This window comes from Suillus fuscotomentosus (genome assembly GCF_016647785.1).
Source record: "Suillus fuscotomentosus strain FC203 chromosome Unknown F5891scaffold_16, whole genome shotgun sequence".
Taxonomy (NCBI): Eukaryota; Fungi; Basidiomycota; class Agaricomycetes; order Boletales; family Suillaceae; genus Suillus; species Suillus fuscotomentosus.
This window is the reverse complement of record NW_024539528.1, coordinates 230,254-246,674: the sequence shown is the minus strand read 5'-3', so window position 1 is coordinate 246,674 and position 16,421 is coordinate 230,254. Positions and strand designations below refer to the sequence as shown.

Sequence of the window (16,421 nt, the reverse complement as noted above, 5' to 3'; positions counted from 1 at the left end):
CGGACGAGCACCAAGGAATGTTAGAGGAGAATCTGATCTGTACGTCGATTGTATATTCAATCATTACAGTAGTACTATACTTACTAAGGGGAAGCTTGTAACATTCTAACTCTAAATTCTTCCAATTCTCCGCGTCTCACGATAGGTACCGATGCGGCAACGTCTCCTGTGTGTTGCAATGGACAAATCCAGATTGCTATACCAGCTGCTGCGTATTCCCTGAAACTGCGTCCTCGAGGTATATAACCTCTCTTCGAACTCTCCTCATCCCTTCTGTTACGGCAATCATGGCGTTTCCGGGGAGTCTGTTCCTCCGGCAATTTACAATACTGTGCTGGAAGAATTGGATCGTTCTCTCTAAACATCCGCTCGTGAGTAAAATAATGCCTGCGGAACGTTCACCACCCTGACCATGCCATAGTTGAACATCCTGCGCTGCTTGTTGTTGCCGATCGGATACGGAAGTACGTCTAGCTCCCTCTCAATTTCATGAATATACATCCTCACAACGGTTACAAAGTCTTCCTCGCGGTCGCACAGACATTCCTTTTAAAGCCAAATAATGTGAAGAATATTTCCAAATTATTCGAGTCCGCCGTCTCACGTCCTTGTAGTATGGATTCGGCTCTCCGATCTCGGTCTACAATTTGCAGGATCAGTTCGACGGCTCTCTAACCTTAGTCTGGGCTGATGGAACCAATGGTACTGGAACACCCTCTGCGGAACAAGTCATGGCGCACATCACCAGTAACTTCACGTCGAATCAACTTCAAGCGGTCATGCAGGTTGCGACACCCGCAGACATACCAACTCAATGTCCACAAAACTTCGACCTGACATCTCAGTGCTTTGCTGGTATTGCGTTCAATTACCTTCCAATGAATGCCACGGATCCGAAACCAGTCAACTACACCATCAGTGCCGATGGTGGTCTTGTCTACATCAACGTCATCAGTCATACCAGTGATTTCGAGACACGTATTCTGCCGTTGCAATGGGCATTAGACCAGGTAACACATTCGCTTACTCTCTTTTCATTTCAAAGTGTTAATGATTCACCTCAGGCAATCATCGAGCTTAGATCTGGACAGGAAGTATTCACTCCTATGGAATGGCCATATAGTCAGGAAACCAACCAACAACAGGCCACGGATACGAGACTTAGTACGTCGTTTACGTTCATGGTACTATGATTACATACTGACATTTTCCTGTTTCAGGTTTCATTAGAGGCATTCGAAATCTTATTGTCATTGCATTGTGAGTCCAACACATCAACTCACAATCCTACCACTTTAATTGGGGATCAGTTTTATTTGTTATATCGGGATTGCGTATCATCTTCCGGGGTCATTCACCGGCGAGAGAGCCAACCTTCTAACCAGTCACATGAAGGCTATGGGTCTACTGGATACTGCCAGAATAGCGTGCGTCACTGCTCAAAAGGACCCGCTATGCATCGCATGTCCCTGATTACTTATGGCATTCAGATCGTGGCATATTAGCATCTCTCTAGCATATCTTCCCGCATGGGTGGTCGTTTCTATCATCTGGCACTACCGAATTTTCAGCGGTACTAATGTTGGCCTGGTGCTTGGTGTGCACCTTCTATTTGGATTCTCGCTTGCCAGTTGGTCCTTCTTCGTCGCAGCTCCTTTTGGCAAGAGTCCTCAGCTTGCGGCTGTGGCAACTACATTCCTTGCTATGATATTTGCTATCCTCGCGCTAGTCTTCAGCAGAGCTAGCACGGTTACGGCGACTATTTTTACCGTAATCTTCCCGCCTGGCTACTACGTTTTCGCAATCCGTGCTATATGTGGCTGGGAAAACCAACAGATTCCGACCAATATCATGAAGCCAGATCCGGATACAAATCTAATTTTGTTGCCCTTGATTATTGCTGCCATTGTACGTGACGCATATATCTCGTGTACAATGTCTTAACCTATGTCTAGGTTGACGTGTTCCTATGGCCATATTTAGGTGTCTTGCTCGAGAGAAGGCTCTATGACGCCAGAGAGCCATCCCCAGGCTTTTGGTCGTGCTGCCGCCGGCAGAAAAAGGCTGACCGACCTACGCATCCCAACGGAGTTGCAATTTCTGTCAGGAATTTGGGCAAGACGTTTTCCCCTTCCTTGTTCCATCGTGAGAAGCGACCGGTCACTGCCATTGCAGATTTGTCTTTCGATGTTCCCAAATCTGGTATCTTCGTTCTTTTGGGATCAAATGGGTGAGTCTTGTTTCACCTTTGGCAGAATGGAAAATGGCTAACTACCAGGGATGACTAGCGCCGGTAAGTCAACGGCATTATCAATCATTGGAAATCTTCTAGGGCGCAGCACGGGAACTATCACCTTTGAGGGTGGTGTGTCTCGTCCTCCCCGCGGAACGCTCGGCATCGTGCCTCAGAAAAATGTGATATTCCCTGAACTTTCTTGCTACCAAACTCTCCGCGTATGGCGTGCAGTGAAGCATTCTGCTAGATCGATAGATGAAGACGAAGATTGCGAACAGCTACTGCGCGATTGCGATCTCGGCAAAAAGATCCATGCCAATGCCAGTACTCTCTCGGGTGGTCAGAAGCGCAAGCTGCAACTCGCTATTGGACTCGTTGGAGGCTCCAAGATAGTCCTTGTGGATGAGTGTACATCCGGCGTTGATCCATTATCCCGCCGGGCGTTGTGGAGGACTTTGACATCCGTTCGCCTTGACCGGACCATCGTGTTCACCACCCATTTCTTGGACGAAGCTGATCTATTGGCCGATAAAATAGCCATTCTGGCTGCACCAGGCAAGCTGGTAGCTGCGGGCACTCCTGTTGCTCTCAAGTCAAACCTCGGGCAGGGATACAGCGTCCAGGTCATGTTCGACCTCCCTGATTTGGCTGAGAAGGACCTTCCAAATGCACCCTCCGAAGCTTTGGATCGTATTCGTCGAGTTTGTCCCCAGTGTTCCATGTCACTCTCCTCGCCGAGCCAGGCGTCATACCACCTCAAGTCAAAGGATCCCGTTGTTGTGGAGAAGGTCCTCCAGCTGTTGGATGAGGAGCGCAACGCTCTTTCCGTCGCGTCCTGTGATGTACTCGGGACGTCCATTGAAGATATCTTCCTTGATCTCATGGCCCGTCAAACTGGTAGCGCCTCCCTAGATAGCACCGAGAAGTCCATTTCAAGTTCAGGTGGTATTTATGAGCCCACCCTGGCTGAATCGACCGACGACTCATCTTCTCCACCCGGAGCTCTTCAGCTCACTGATGGGCGACCTCGTTCCCCTCTTAGTCAAGCTTTGACGATCTTCTATAAGCGTGCGTTAATCGCTCGCAGGAGTTGGCTAACGCCCTTGTTGGCTGTGGTCATCGCGGTTTGCGGTTCATGCATCCCGATAATCTTCCTGTCTGGCCAGGACACAACATGTACCACTAAGCTCGGGAACGAGTCAGTCATTTCGTTGTACTTCCCCGAATCGCCTATCTACTATTCAGCGTCTGGACCTGGTACCCAAGTCTTGGAGTCACCCCCGAATATCATTTCGACTCTCGGCTCAACTGTGTCATACCTAAAAACGGAGAACATCATTGACAATGCCACATTTGTCTCGACAATTGACCAAGACTACCTTAACTTGACGTTTGGTGGGATATCGATAGATATGCTGACGGGTGAATCGTTATTTGCATGGCAGGCAACCCCGCCCGGTTTAACTGGTCCGACCATGATGAATCTGGTAACAAATATACTGTATAATCGGGCATTGAACGCTTCTGGGGTCATTGAACGCACGCCGAACCTCATTTACGCGAGCTATGCTGCTTTCCCTCATCTTGCCTCAGGGACTCTGGTTGATCTCAAGTGGGTGGCGTTCTTCGGGGCCGCTATGGTACGCGTTGTGCAAGAATTCCGTATACATAGAATCATGCGCTGATATCTTGTTTAGGCTGTTTTTCCTGCGTTCTTCTCTATCTATGTCTCAAGAGAGCGAAGATCAGCCGTGCAAGCCATGCAACTGTCGAACGGTCTTTCAAATCCCGTTGGGCTTTGGATTGGCCATCTCATGTGGGATTCAATATTCTCGGTGACAATAGCTACAGTCATTGTCATTGTCTTCGCTACCACAACAAATCAGTTCACCGGCCTTGGTTTCTTCGTATGTTTACCTTTGTTTTTTTGAGCGCTGCGATTCACTGATACATCCTGGCAGTGGGTCGTCCTTGTTTTGTATGGCATCGTTGGCGCGTTATTCGCATACTGCGTGTCTTTGTTCATGTCGTCACCCCTGTCCTCTTTTGCAGCAGTGGCAGGATACCAAATCATCATGTATATCGTGAGCTCTTGGAGTTTCTTGGGTGTACCACTACTAATGTAGGACTAGCTGTACTTGGGTGGATATCTCTTGACGCTGACTTATGCGCCGCCGTCTCAATCTGCCAGCATCATCACGATCATCCGTAAGCCGTTGTTATATGTTCATCTGCGGCCTGGCGTTTTAAATGATCCTTCTAGACTTCACATTTTCGGTGCTATCGCCGGTGGCTAGTGTCGTAAGTTGCATTATTTTCTTCATGCAAACTAGCCTTCATCATGCCACAGATGCGTACCGCCTTTGTATCAGTAAATCTCTTCTCGCTGCTTTGCGACGGTACGACTCCTGTGACATCGGCATCACTTGGTAACATCATGCAATTTGGAGGTCCCATCCTCTACCTCTTCGTTTATGGCTTTGTGCTGTTCGGTATTCTCGTATGGGTTGATTCTGGGTCAATTATCCCTCGTCGATTCCTTAATACCAAGGGACGGCGAGTACGAATGGATAAGTTGCAGGCTAGTTTCGAGGCTAACAGACAAGACGTTGCCGCTGAAGCGCACGCGGTAGCAAACTCCAGTGATGTGCTGCGTCTTCTTCATCTTACCAAGACTTTTGGGAGCAATAAAGTTGTCGATGACGTGTCTTACGGGGTGTCTCGGGATACTATTTTTGCTATGCTTGGGCCTAATGGGGCTGGCAAAACTACAACGTTCAACATGATTCGTATGTATACCTGATACGACGATTACGCTCTGAGACTTATTTCCTTGATTCTGTGTTGTATAGGTGGCGACATTGTTCCGGATATGGGAGATGTATTGATCAAGGGGATATCAGTGTTAACCTCTCCGAGAACCGCACGTCTATCTTTGGGAGTCTGCCCACAGTTTACTGCGATCGACTCTCAGTTGACTGTTCGGGAACACCTCATGATCTATGGACGTCTCAAAGGCCTGAAGAGAGGCTTTGAACTGAAGACAAATATCGAGGCACTCATGATTGCTACATCATTGCATGTGTATGCTGACAGACTAGCGAGTCAACTGTCCGGCGGGAATCAGCGCAAGCTCTCTCTTGCTATCGCCCTTATTGGTGAGTTCTGAAACTTCAGGTGGATGGGATGGCTGACATGAGCATATGCAGGTAACCCCTCCGTTGTTCTCATTGACGAGTTTTCTACGGGAGTAGATGCGAAGATGAAAAGAGATATGTGGGGCACTCTCCGGAACGTCGCTGTCGGAAAAGCAATTGTTATCACAACACGTACGTTTTCTTTGAAATCATCCTGACCTTGCCTCTAATTTAGATGGCTGTCTAGATTCCATGGAAGAAGCTTCAGCTCTGGCAAATAAGGTTGGCATCATTTCTAAACAATTATTGGGTAGGCACATCTTCATTATGATATCTGCAATATCTTATCGCCTTTGCAGCTGTTGGTACAATCGACAACCTGGTCTCGCGTTATGCCACGTACCAAGTGCATTTCTCTTGTCCGACACGAGAGGACGTGATTAGAGCTCAGGTTCTCATGAGTCGGATTCCAGGCTCCCGTCTAGCCGACGATGTTGCTACGCGCTTCGAAGTTCCCATACAAGAAGGCAGTGGTTTCACCCTCGCGCGATTGTTCCATATTCTTTCGTCCCAAGGCGATTTCCAGGAGTACACTGTAGAAAAGGCGACACTAGAAAGCGTGTTCCTGAAGGTTATTAGAGGTAATAATGTTATAGAGGAGGACGATTCCCCTGGACGACGACGCAGGTTTCGGTTGTGGTAGGACTGCAAGTTGCCCAAATATTTAATTAGACTGGACTGACTTAGACTTGCATGAACTTTGACATGGACGATATATGCATTAATGATTGTAATAGTATCAATGTATCTTTATGACCATTGATTGCAGTCGAGCAAGATTGATAGCAATAGTATGCTTACCGTGCTGGTATCATCAGTTCAGGTTACATATTGCAAAAGTGGTACTAGTGAGTCGATAAATTTTCAGTGACGAAAAACTCTGGGTAGTGAGGACGGTCGACGTAGCCAGGTATATCTGAGTAATTGATGATCTTTGAGCGTAGAGAGCTGTCGAAGCGTTTCCTTGTCATGCGAAGGCTTTGGACAGTCATGTTTCAGTAACGCCGCTCATACTGTTGCAAAGTCCCTGACATGAGATTCAATTTATATCGCCAGTCTGTGTTCTTTGTCATTAGATACATCGTGGCAGGCATGTTGGGCTTACTATATGACGATCTCGTTGATCCATGGCATGTCTGTAATGATATTGTACGGTTTCAGTGTAGATCTGAGAAGAGATCTCAAGTGAGTGGCGACAAATTTCAAGGTACAATGATGCGATGTGGGCGCAGTCGCAGTATTAGGACAGTCGTTGTTATAGCAAGGGGACAGGTGAAATTCAAGACGCGGACGTGACGCACCTGTGACGTGGTACATATGACAAATCTTGGGACTGTCACGGTGATTATGTTCATGATCGCTCGAACTTCGTTCATGATCAACATAAATTCGGGCTGCAAATTCCACATATGCATCTAGCTTCAAGCTTCAAGCCCAGTCAAAACCTGCTGTGACGGGAGAGGGCAGGATACGTTGAAATGTGACTTACCATATTAGTACTATGTCGAAATGTGCTTCTCTCTGTCGAAATCGGTAATCCTTGAGTGCAACACGTTGCGACTGCACGAATGCTATACATCACAACGTTTTTACATCCAAACACGCAAACTTCGCATTGTAACATTACGTCGTCTGCTTGTACTACCTGCATCGAAGTGTTTCTCTCACACTAGGTATGTAGTATTATGCTATACTTGCGTCGATTTTGACATCTAAGGTCAAACTACTAGTATTCTATATGCTACCGTCAAGCTCGAATTCGGAGCAATCTGCTAGCGCAGCTAAATTCATATGCATCTGTAGCAAGCACAACTTCGGTCGGCCCCACACAATCTCGAGAACAACATGGTATGAGCACCTTCAACAGGCCGAAACGACAGAAGAGAAAACCAGAATGCAGGCTGCGCGTCATGGAACCAACGAAGCAGCACCTTCTGCTACTCGTCGTGCTGCAATAGCACAGGAACTCGCGAAGCGATCCCGAGAGATATCTGATGCTAAACGTGTTCGACATCGCAAGCGTGCACGCAGTACAGTGCCGGACTTGTTACCTGAGGCTGAAGAGCACATGAGCCGCCCGCAAGTGGATGAAGACACAATAACTTTGGACGATGATTTTGAGGTGAGGAATCATTTTATTCATTGAATCTCCTCAAAGGATACTGATTCCACCAACTTGATAGTCAAATGACCAACCAATTCCAGACGAGCGCGAGCACTTCCCCCCCCAAGATGACCAACCAATTGAAGATGACCGCATCGTCCCCCCAGCTCCAGACGACCAACCAATTTCAGACGAGCGCGAGCCCCTCCCCCCCCAAGACGACCAACCAATTGAAGATGACCGCATCGTCCCCCCAGCTCCAGACGACCAACCAATTCCAGACGAGCGTGAGCCCCTCCCCCCCCAAGACGACCTTGCTCATCAGTATGAAATCGACTTCGAACGCAGGAGGAAGCCTAATGTTGATGTCGAGCACCTCGCTCAGAGCGCAGTTTTCCCCAAAATCAAGGACGCCATGGAGTTTATCCTCCTCTTGAAGAATGCTTCATTGGATGACCCCATCTCTAAGCTGTCGGATGATGCACTCGACAGGCTGCGCAACCCACCACAAGGTCCAATCGACATCGATCGACCTGGTATCCGTCACAGTATCTCAATGTATTTAGCGCTTGAACATGCGTCTCAGGATGCTTATAATCGAATACAACGATCCACGATGCGCAACTTTGCTCAAGGGAATGAGGATATCCTGAGCTTCTATGCGGTAGAAAAGTTGATATCGAAATATACCGGTGTCGAGTCAATTGACCACGACATGTGCCCTAATACGTGCCTTGCCTATACTGGCCCATATGCCCACCTTGACAATTGTCCTATCTGCGATGCATCTCGTTGGGATCAGGCACGACTACACTCAACAAATGGACGTGTCAAGGTCGCAGCGCAGAAGTTTTCAACTATACCCTTAGGCCCCCAGCTGCAATCATTATACCGTCATCCAGACAGTGCTCGCAACATGCGTTACCTTCATGAACGCACACAACAAGTTCTTGAGGAGCTCCGGACAACAGGCAAGATTTCTATCATAGATGACATTGCTATGGGGTGGGATTATCTCGGCGCTGTCGCTGATGGAGAAATCAAAGAGAACGATATCGTTCTCATGGTGTCTCTCGATGGGGCACAGCTCTATGAGAGCAAAAATTCAGATTGCTGGATGTATGTTTGGATTATTGTGAACCTCTCACCAGACAAGCGTTATCGAAAGATTCACGTACGTCCAGGTGGCTTCATCCCAGGACCGAACAAGCCAAAAATTCTCGACTCTTTCCTTGTCGTTGGTTTTCACCATCTCGCAGCGCTTCAGACGGAAGGACTGCATATCTGGGACTCCTCTCGCAATATAGTATTCACATCAGATCTATACCTCATATTCACGACTGCAGATGGTCCCGGATTGGTATATTGGGATGGTATGGTGGGGCACAGTGGGAAGAATGGCTGTCGCTTGTATTGTGAGATAACTGGCAGACGAAAGACTCGTGGAACACACTACTATCCTGCCCTCCTCAAGCCACGCGATCGATGTGTTGCAGGAAGTGACCATGGTGACATCAACGTCTCCAACCTACCACCTTCAGGATCTGACAGTTATGCTGACAACTTGCGTCGGCTTGTTGCATCACCAAATCAGCGTCAGTGGGAGATTCGCAAGACAGAGACTGGTCTTACCAAGCCTCCATTAATTCTCGGTCTTCATTCGTCTCGCTGTCTTGGAGTCCCTCATTGCATGACAACCGACGTCATGCACCTTGCAGGCAATCTCAGCGAGCTATTACTTGGTCTCTGGCGTGCCACAATTGATTGTGGTCCAAGCGACAACATCAACACTTGGGATTGGGCTGTACTAAAAGACGGAGAGGTTTGGGACACCCATGGCGCAGAAGTCGAGCGGGCAGGGTCGTATCTTCCACGATCATTTGATCGAAAACCTCGCAATATCGCTGAAAAGCTCAACACCGGGTACAAGACCTGGGAATTTCAGGTATACACCTTCGGACTTGGCCCCGCCCTACTTTATGGTATCCTACCTGAGTTGTACTGGGCTAACTACTGTAAGCTCGTGCGGGGATTCCAGTTGATGTGCCAGCACTCCATAACTGCCGAAGATCTTACAAACGCCCATATCCTTCTTTGCACATGGGAACGCGAGTTCGAGATGATCTATTATCAACTCAAGGAGGACCGACTCCAATTCGTTCGGCCATGCGTTCACCAGACAAGTCACCTTGTACCAGAGACAATACGAAAAGGTCCCCCAATATGTTATGCTCAATGGACCATGGAACGAACAATCGGAAACCTTGGTCAAGAAATTCGGCAACCCTCCAACCCTTATGCTAACCTTTCGAAAGAAGGTGTGCGGCGCTGTCAAGTCAATACCCTCCTGTCCATTATGCCCGAGCTCGATGAACCTCCCAAAGGTCTTCCAATTGGAGCTGTTGACTTAGGAGATGGATACGCACTGCTTCGCAAACGTGATAGATATGCTATGTTGCCAACCGGAGAGCCTGCTCAAGCAATCTCTAACTTTCTCGGACATGAGCGTGATCTCCCTCGTATCAAAAGATGGGCTCGCCTCCTTCTACCTAATGGCCAAGTGGCACGTTCAGCATGGAGGGAGAATCTCAAAGCACTTGAGCAAATTCGTGTGTCTCGCAACGTTCAGGTTTGTTTTCTTAAATTTATACTAAACACGCTACTCACATGATAGTACTGCAGCTAAAATACAATGGGCAGGAACGATATGGCGAGGTTCTATACTTCACTCGGTTGGCTGTCGAAGCGGACATTCTTGATGATGCAGATTGGCGTTTTGCAGATGTTGCAATCATCCAACTGTACTCTCTTCCCGACGATGCCCTCTTCCAACTCTCCTCACATACCGTAGCATCCTGCTCTCCCCTCGATGATGTCTGTGTTGTTCCTGTGAAGAAGATCATCAGTGTTGTAGCAATGATTCCGCATACGCCCAAACTACCCTCTGGTGTCATCGAGGATCGATTTTTTATGCTACAGAAGCCTGGATTACAGATCTCGAATCTTGGGATCAACCACGTTGACGAGGATGACAATGACAACAACGTAGACGTAGAGTAGTAGAATACAGATTTGTTCACTTAATTCCATTTTTTGTTCACACAATATTACGAGCGAGTACATCCATCTTTGATTGCTTTTTTTTCTGCAAGAAAGTACATGATAAGAGCACAATATGCGATATGCGACTCGTATGCAATTACAGTAAAATACAAAGGTTCAACGAAGTCTAGGCTAGCCAGAAAAAACCCACTGGACAGGCCGCTTCCTACCCTGCTTCATGTCCTCCACTCGTTCTGGGATCTCCGATGGAGAGAATGGCCTGACAATATGGCGCCAAGGATGCATCTCTGCGAGCATGATGTCCCTGGTGTTAGGGTCTGGGTTGCCAGTAATCTGGGGAAGGTGAATACATGGTAGCGCAGTGCACTGTATGATGCCATCAATACATGCACTGAAAAAAGACCATGAGTATATGCTACACTTATACGCACAATAACATACCTTGTTCCATCAAGTTCCACATCTTCCTGCTTGATTTCTACATCTTCACAGCCGCCAATCATGGTATCCTCTTCCTCAAACTTCACACTCGTATCTTCTTCAGCCTTCTCCACCTTCGTTGTCTCGCTGATCTCCAGGCTGTAATAGATGAGTAATGAATGTAAACACATTCTATATGTATGACGAACATACTTTGTGGTAACCTCTGGGTCCGCTCCCCCTCGCAGACGGAAAAGGATAGTCTAAAAGTTGCACTATATTAGATATGGACGAAATAAATCAAACACACCTTGGTTCCAGGACCATCGAATGAGGCTTTGAATGTGTAAGTCTTCCAGTTAGGTAACACCCCATCGACTTCAAAGAAGACAACATCCCCACACACAGTGACGGTATCAGTTTTATCAACGACAGTAGGCGAGGACATAATAAAGCCGATGAGAGTTTCTAAATGAATGTGACGCGACGCGACGCGCCAAAGTTATGTGCCTCAAGCGGAGTTACAATTATATCATTGGCCTTACTGTACATGCAAGTTTTGTCTCGTACCTCCATCACACTGCCAGAATGTTCTCCAGTGACACTGGAAGTTTAAATTTTCACAGCACGTCTATGTTTAATTCAGATCAAACTCCAGGTTATCCTTCACGGAATCTGCATTTCGGGGAATATACACCATCACCAGCACCCCTGTCTTCAGGTCATATGCCGTTGCCTGACTCCGGGGATCCTTTTATAACCGATCCGAGGATCCCACAACCCATGCTGACCCTGTTTCAACGGGTGCTTTCATTTCTGATGAATTTTTCAAGTCTGGGAACTAACAAGATACATTATAGAGTGCATATATGCACGATAATCAGCAGCTCCAGGCCTTGCGTGAACACTGCAAGACTCTGGAGATGCAAATTCTCAAAGTTACAGCTGAACGTGATACCATCATGTACGTATCATTTTGTTAATTTGGTTTAGACTGACTCTGACTCACTGATCTGACAGGGCTGCTTTTCAAACGCTCGCCAATGCTGTACAAATCCCTGTCACTGACCCCCTTCAGTTCAACCCTAAATTCACTTCTGCTCCAACAAGTGATTCCCACCGCCCAAATGCTCAGACGCATCCCAAGGTCCGCTTCTGGAACAAAGCGGACTACCTCGACTGGTTGGATTCTGTGGAGGCAACCTCAGGCGATCGCGGAAAACTGCCCTTCCTGGAGGATGAAAATGGCAACTCGATATCGGAAGCCGTGGTTGAAGCTATCCGAAAGTCACTACGGGGGGCATGGTCTGAGCTTGCCACCCGTAATCTAGCGCCATCCTCCTGGGGAAAACTCTCAGCATCCGGAACTCAGTTGGTGAATACTATCATGGACAATGCGCATCCTATCTTCAAGTTGGCTCACAATAACTGGAAACTTGACTTCCTTGCTACATCGTCTTATTCTTCATGGCGACGAAACCATCTGGACGACTTTGGCAACTACCGCAAAGCAAAGAAGAACGACAACGACAATGATAGCGATGACGAAAAGCCAAGCTCTTCGAAAGGGAGGAAACGACAACACCGCTTCAAATCTGAAGCCCTCGCAAAGAAAATCAAAGGTTCGTCATTTTGGCTGTTTCGTATATTTTTCTTCTCTGAAGCCGATGCTACTATACACCAGTTGATGTAACCGATGTTATTCTACCACCGACACCAGCATCATCATCAACTTGCGAAGTCTTGTCTCCACCTGACGGCGTGTCCTCGTCCCCTCTTCTTCAAACCCTGTCCCTGGAAGGCCAATCACCGCAATGCAACCAGGAGCCACCACAATGCGAGCAACAGTCACCACAACACGACCAACAGCCACCACCACACGACCAAGAGCCACCACCACACGATCGCGAGCCACCACCACATGACCACGAGCCACTACAACGCGACCACGAGCCACCACAGAACCTAGTTCAAGCTGTGGAGAAAGACCTGGAAGCCACTCCCGAGATCGCTGCACCTCCAGTGCTTGTGCCCGAAGTTGTCCCAGTACTACAATCTCCTTTCAAACAGCAAGTGCCAGCCCATTGCTCTCCTACAAGATCTCTCGAAGACAAGGAGAATCCGTCAAATATTCCCGCGCCAAAGCCAATCAAAGTCGTGAATCCACTGTAAGCCATCTACCAGATTGTTTTTATTTAATACTAATGTTTTATAGTACTGCACTCGCAACCGCTGCTGCGCAAATCAGCTTCTCTCCACTTCCTCCCATCTCGGAGTCCGCACCCACTAACACGTCATCTGATTCTGCGAAGGCCTCAACTAGTAAGGCTACAAAAACCGGAGGCAAAGCAAAGATGCGCCCGAGTCCCACTAGAAACGGACGGTGCGTTCAGAAATGGTGCATTAATGAGTCACATTACTAACAGTTCGTCCGAGTAGCAACTTGTGCGCGCTGCGCTGGCTGAAGCAATTGAAGACAAATGGGACAACGGAGGAGTTCTGCACATACTACACGAATTTGACGCCAGAGCAGCGCAAGGTAGGTCATTTTCTTTCACTTTATTTACTTATGATTAACCAAGTCTTTTTTTTTTTAAGAAGTACGACGATGAAGCAGCTAAATTGGTGCGTCTAACACTGACCACGATGTTGCTACAGCCACTATTCTGAGTGGGCCACTGCAGGTTGCCGACAACGCTTGGACCAAAGGTGTTTGTGAAGGCCTGGTATACTAGTTCTCGATGATCGACTCGGACGCACTCAATCCTGCCACTATCTGCCTCGACACCGATGTCTGGACTCTACATGTTTCTATTGGTCCCATTCCGATCTGTGTACACTCTGTGGCCCACCTCCGCACCATTTTCGAATGTTTTGAGCGCGTTTTCGTGCTTTTTCCTACCGGTTTCTACCTGCTTTCGAATCGTGTATTACAATACCTGTCGTAGATACGATATCACGAAATACCAGCAGATTTGACACTATTCGAGCATACCAGCAGATTTGACACTATTCGAGCATATTCACAAGTCAAGGACATAAATGTGCTACAATATGTCTGTATATGTTTTTGACTCATGGGAGCGCCAGAGACACTGCCCCAGCTAATGTTTTTCGTCCGGCTACAGGGCGAGGCGGGGAAGGATATGTTCGTATGTGTTTTTCTCCCCAGGGTCGCATCTCAACATATCCTGCCCTCTCCCATCACAGCAGGTTTTGACTGGGCTTCAAGGACCGTCGAATATTTCACAGGAAGAAGCAAGTATTAATGAAACTACTGTTACAGCTGACTAAGCCACCTGAAAGCAAATGGAAACATAGTTTCAAGACAGCACATTACTCACAGATAGAGAGCTCACGGAGTTAAGTCTCCACGCCATTCTGTCACCAGGAACTAAATGTTTTAGGACAGAAGCTGCTCCCCGGGGCCTGCTGTCACTTGTTTCGCAAGAGTCCGGGGCTTCCTGCGCTCGTGATGCGGTGTTTTGAGAGCGTAATCAATGCCGTAGATGGACCAGAAACCAGACCGGTGACAGCATCGCTTAGAGCTAGTTCGGCAACTCGATATTTTCGATATTTTTCAATATTTGCTTTGGCATGTTTGCGAAAATGTTCACCGGCATCGTTCCGAGATGTCGGAGCTCGAACCTTGCTTCTCTCCTACTGTACATATTATCAATGGATGTATACCCTCATCTAACCCTAGAGCGGCGTAAGAGGCTTTTTGCTGGTGCGGTCGCGATCACTGCGATCTGTGCACAGTACACTACTCTTCTCATGGCCCAACCTGAAGTCAATGCTCCCCCTAAGTCCAAGGCGATTCGGAGCTTGAATTTGAGCTTATCAACAAGATCAGTGATAATGAGGGTAGGGTATATACCTTGATGGATCCCCAACCACTGGGGTTCGCGATGGAGCGCCAACGCCTAGCAGCGCTCATGACGAATCCTCGGCCAGAGGTCCGGGAACGACTCCTCAAATGCATGGTACTCGTAATCAGCATCGTTGTTGCTTCTACGCACGGCATCCTACAATCAATATATCCCAAAGATCCCGAGCCCTATCACACTTCAGCGCTAACTGGGCAAGACTGGGTGATCGAGTTGCTCACTGGTCACCCAGAGCGCATCAGGTGTGAGCTTGGCATGCGCGCCAATGCATTTGTGGAGCTTATCTCCGAGCTTCGCACCATGGGCCATTCAGACTCCAAGTTTGTGTCCCTCGAGGAACAACTTGCGATTTTTCTTTACACCTCTGTGACTGGCCTATCAATCAGGCATGTTGCGGAGAGATTTCAACGCTCGAACGAAACGATTTCACGGTGAGTTTATTTTATTTTATTTCAAGTGACAGTATCTAATAGTATGTAGTTATTTCCGCAAGATGCTTATCATCTTCACGTCGGACCCGTTCTATTCAAGATACGTGCGCTTTCCAGATGGTTCGGTCCCCCGGGTGGCGGCAGTGCTTAATGGGCCTGCAGAAGCGGGAACAGCAGCAGCGCTTGGAGCAGCAGGAACAGCAGCAGCGCTTGGAGCAGCAGGAACAGCAGCAGTGCTTGATGGGCCAGCAGCATCCGCAAGATCGTTATCAGCATTGGTGGTGGAGGGAGCAGCGCCACCTGGACGGAAGACGTGCCGCCCTCTAGCGCCGCCCAATGGGATGATGGTCTGCATTTTTTCATAATGCTCCCATCCCCTGTTGCGGAAAGGACGCATGAGGTTATTTGCCTGACAAAAGTCAGCGCTCAAATCAATATGACGAAGAGGGGACATACCTTGACATACGATGTCCATACAGCCGCAGCCGCAGTTCCTTCAATCCCAGCTCCAGTCTCATTGTCCCAGTGGACCCCTGTCTGGTTGCGGTACTTCTCGATAGCATGAAATATGTTTTTAAGCTAGATGAGACTCGTCAGCTTAGATCAGATGAGATCAAATAGGGCTTACTGATGTCCACTTGTTTCGAGTTGATTTCGCTGTCTTCAGTGGACCTGCGCGAGTGGATTGAAGCGCCTCATGATTGTTGATGAACTCTGCAGCAGAGCCAAGAACCTGCTGCTTGAAGTTGCCTGCCCCTTCAGCCTCTGAGCGATGATCATAGAGATAGTCTACAAGGGTAACAGTCTCGACATCATTCCACTGCGCTGGTGGGGCCTTGGAGTGAGGGGGAGCATTGACTTCAGGTTGGGCCATGAGAAGAGTAGTGTACTGTGCACAGATCGCAGTGATCGCGACCGCACCAGCAAAAAGCCTCTTACGCCGCTCTAGGGTTAGATGAGGGTATACATCCATTGATAATATGTACAGTAGGAGAGAAGCAAGGTTCGAGCTCCGACATCTCGGAACGATGCCGGTGAACATTTTCGCAAACATGCCAAAGCAAATATTGAAAAATATCG

The 16,421-nt window shown here is 48.0% G+C and overlaps 3 protein-coding genes across 3 annotated transcripts; all 3 read left to right on the top strand.

The window, feature by feature from the left end:
- Window positions 1-287: 287 nt before the first annotated feature.
- F5891DRAFT_1186216 (uncharacterized protein) lies at window positions 288-6,076 on the top strand (the record flags this gene model as incomplete). Its single annotated transcript, XM_041366668.1, has 19 exons — window positions 288-371; window positions 422-464; window positions 521-564; window positions 615-1,010; window positions 1,065-1,164; window positions 1,221-1,260; window positions 1,311-1,427; window positions 1,491-1,908; window positions 1,956-2,230; window positions 2,289-3,876; window positions 3,934-4,143; window positions 4,198-4,320; window positions 4,369-4,444; window positions 4,500-4,537; window positions 4,587-5,025; window positions 5,089-5,394; window positions 5,446-5,565; window positions 5,621-5,683; window positions 5,733-6,076. The coding sequence occupies 19 exons, from the start codon at window positions 288-290 to the stop codon at window positions 6,074-6,076; spliced, it is 4,824 nt and encodes a 1,607-aa protein (XP_041228143.1).
- A 3,703-nt stretch (window positions 6,077-9,779) lies between these two features.
- Window positions 9,780-10,597, top strand: F5891DRAFT_948837 (uncharacterized protein; the record flags this gene model as incomplete). The annotated part of the gene is made up of 3 exons (XM_041374830.1): window positions 9,780-10,044; window positions 10,099-10,166; window positions 10,220-10,597. 3 exons carry the CDS (start codon window positions 9,780-9,782, stop codon window positions 10,595-10,597), a joined length of 711 nt encoding a protein of 236 aa, XP_041228142.1.
- A 1,292-nt stretch (window positions 10,598-11,889) lies between these two features.
- Window positions 11,890-13,690, top strand: F5891DRAFT_1186213 (uncharacterized protein; the record flags this gene model as incomplete). Its single annotated transcript, XM_041366667.1, has 7 exons — window positions 11,890-11,984; window positions 12,041-12,642; window positions 12,705-13,188; window positions 13,236-13,403; window positions 13,460-13,559; window positions 13,619-13,645; window positions 13,679-13,690. The coding sequence occupies 7 exons, from the start codon at window positions 11,890-11,892 to the stop codon at window positions 13,688-13,690; spliced, it is 1,488 nt and encodes a 495-aa protein (XP_041228141.1).
- Between the last annotated feature and the right edge of the window lie 2,731 nt (window positions 13,691-16,421).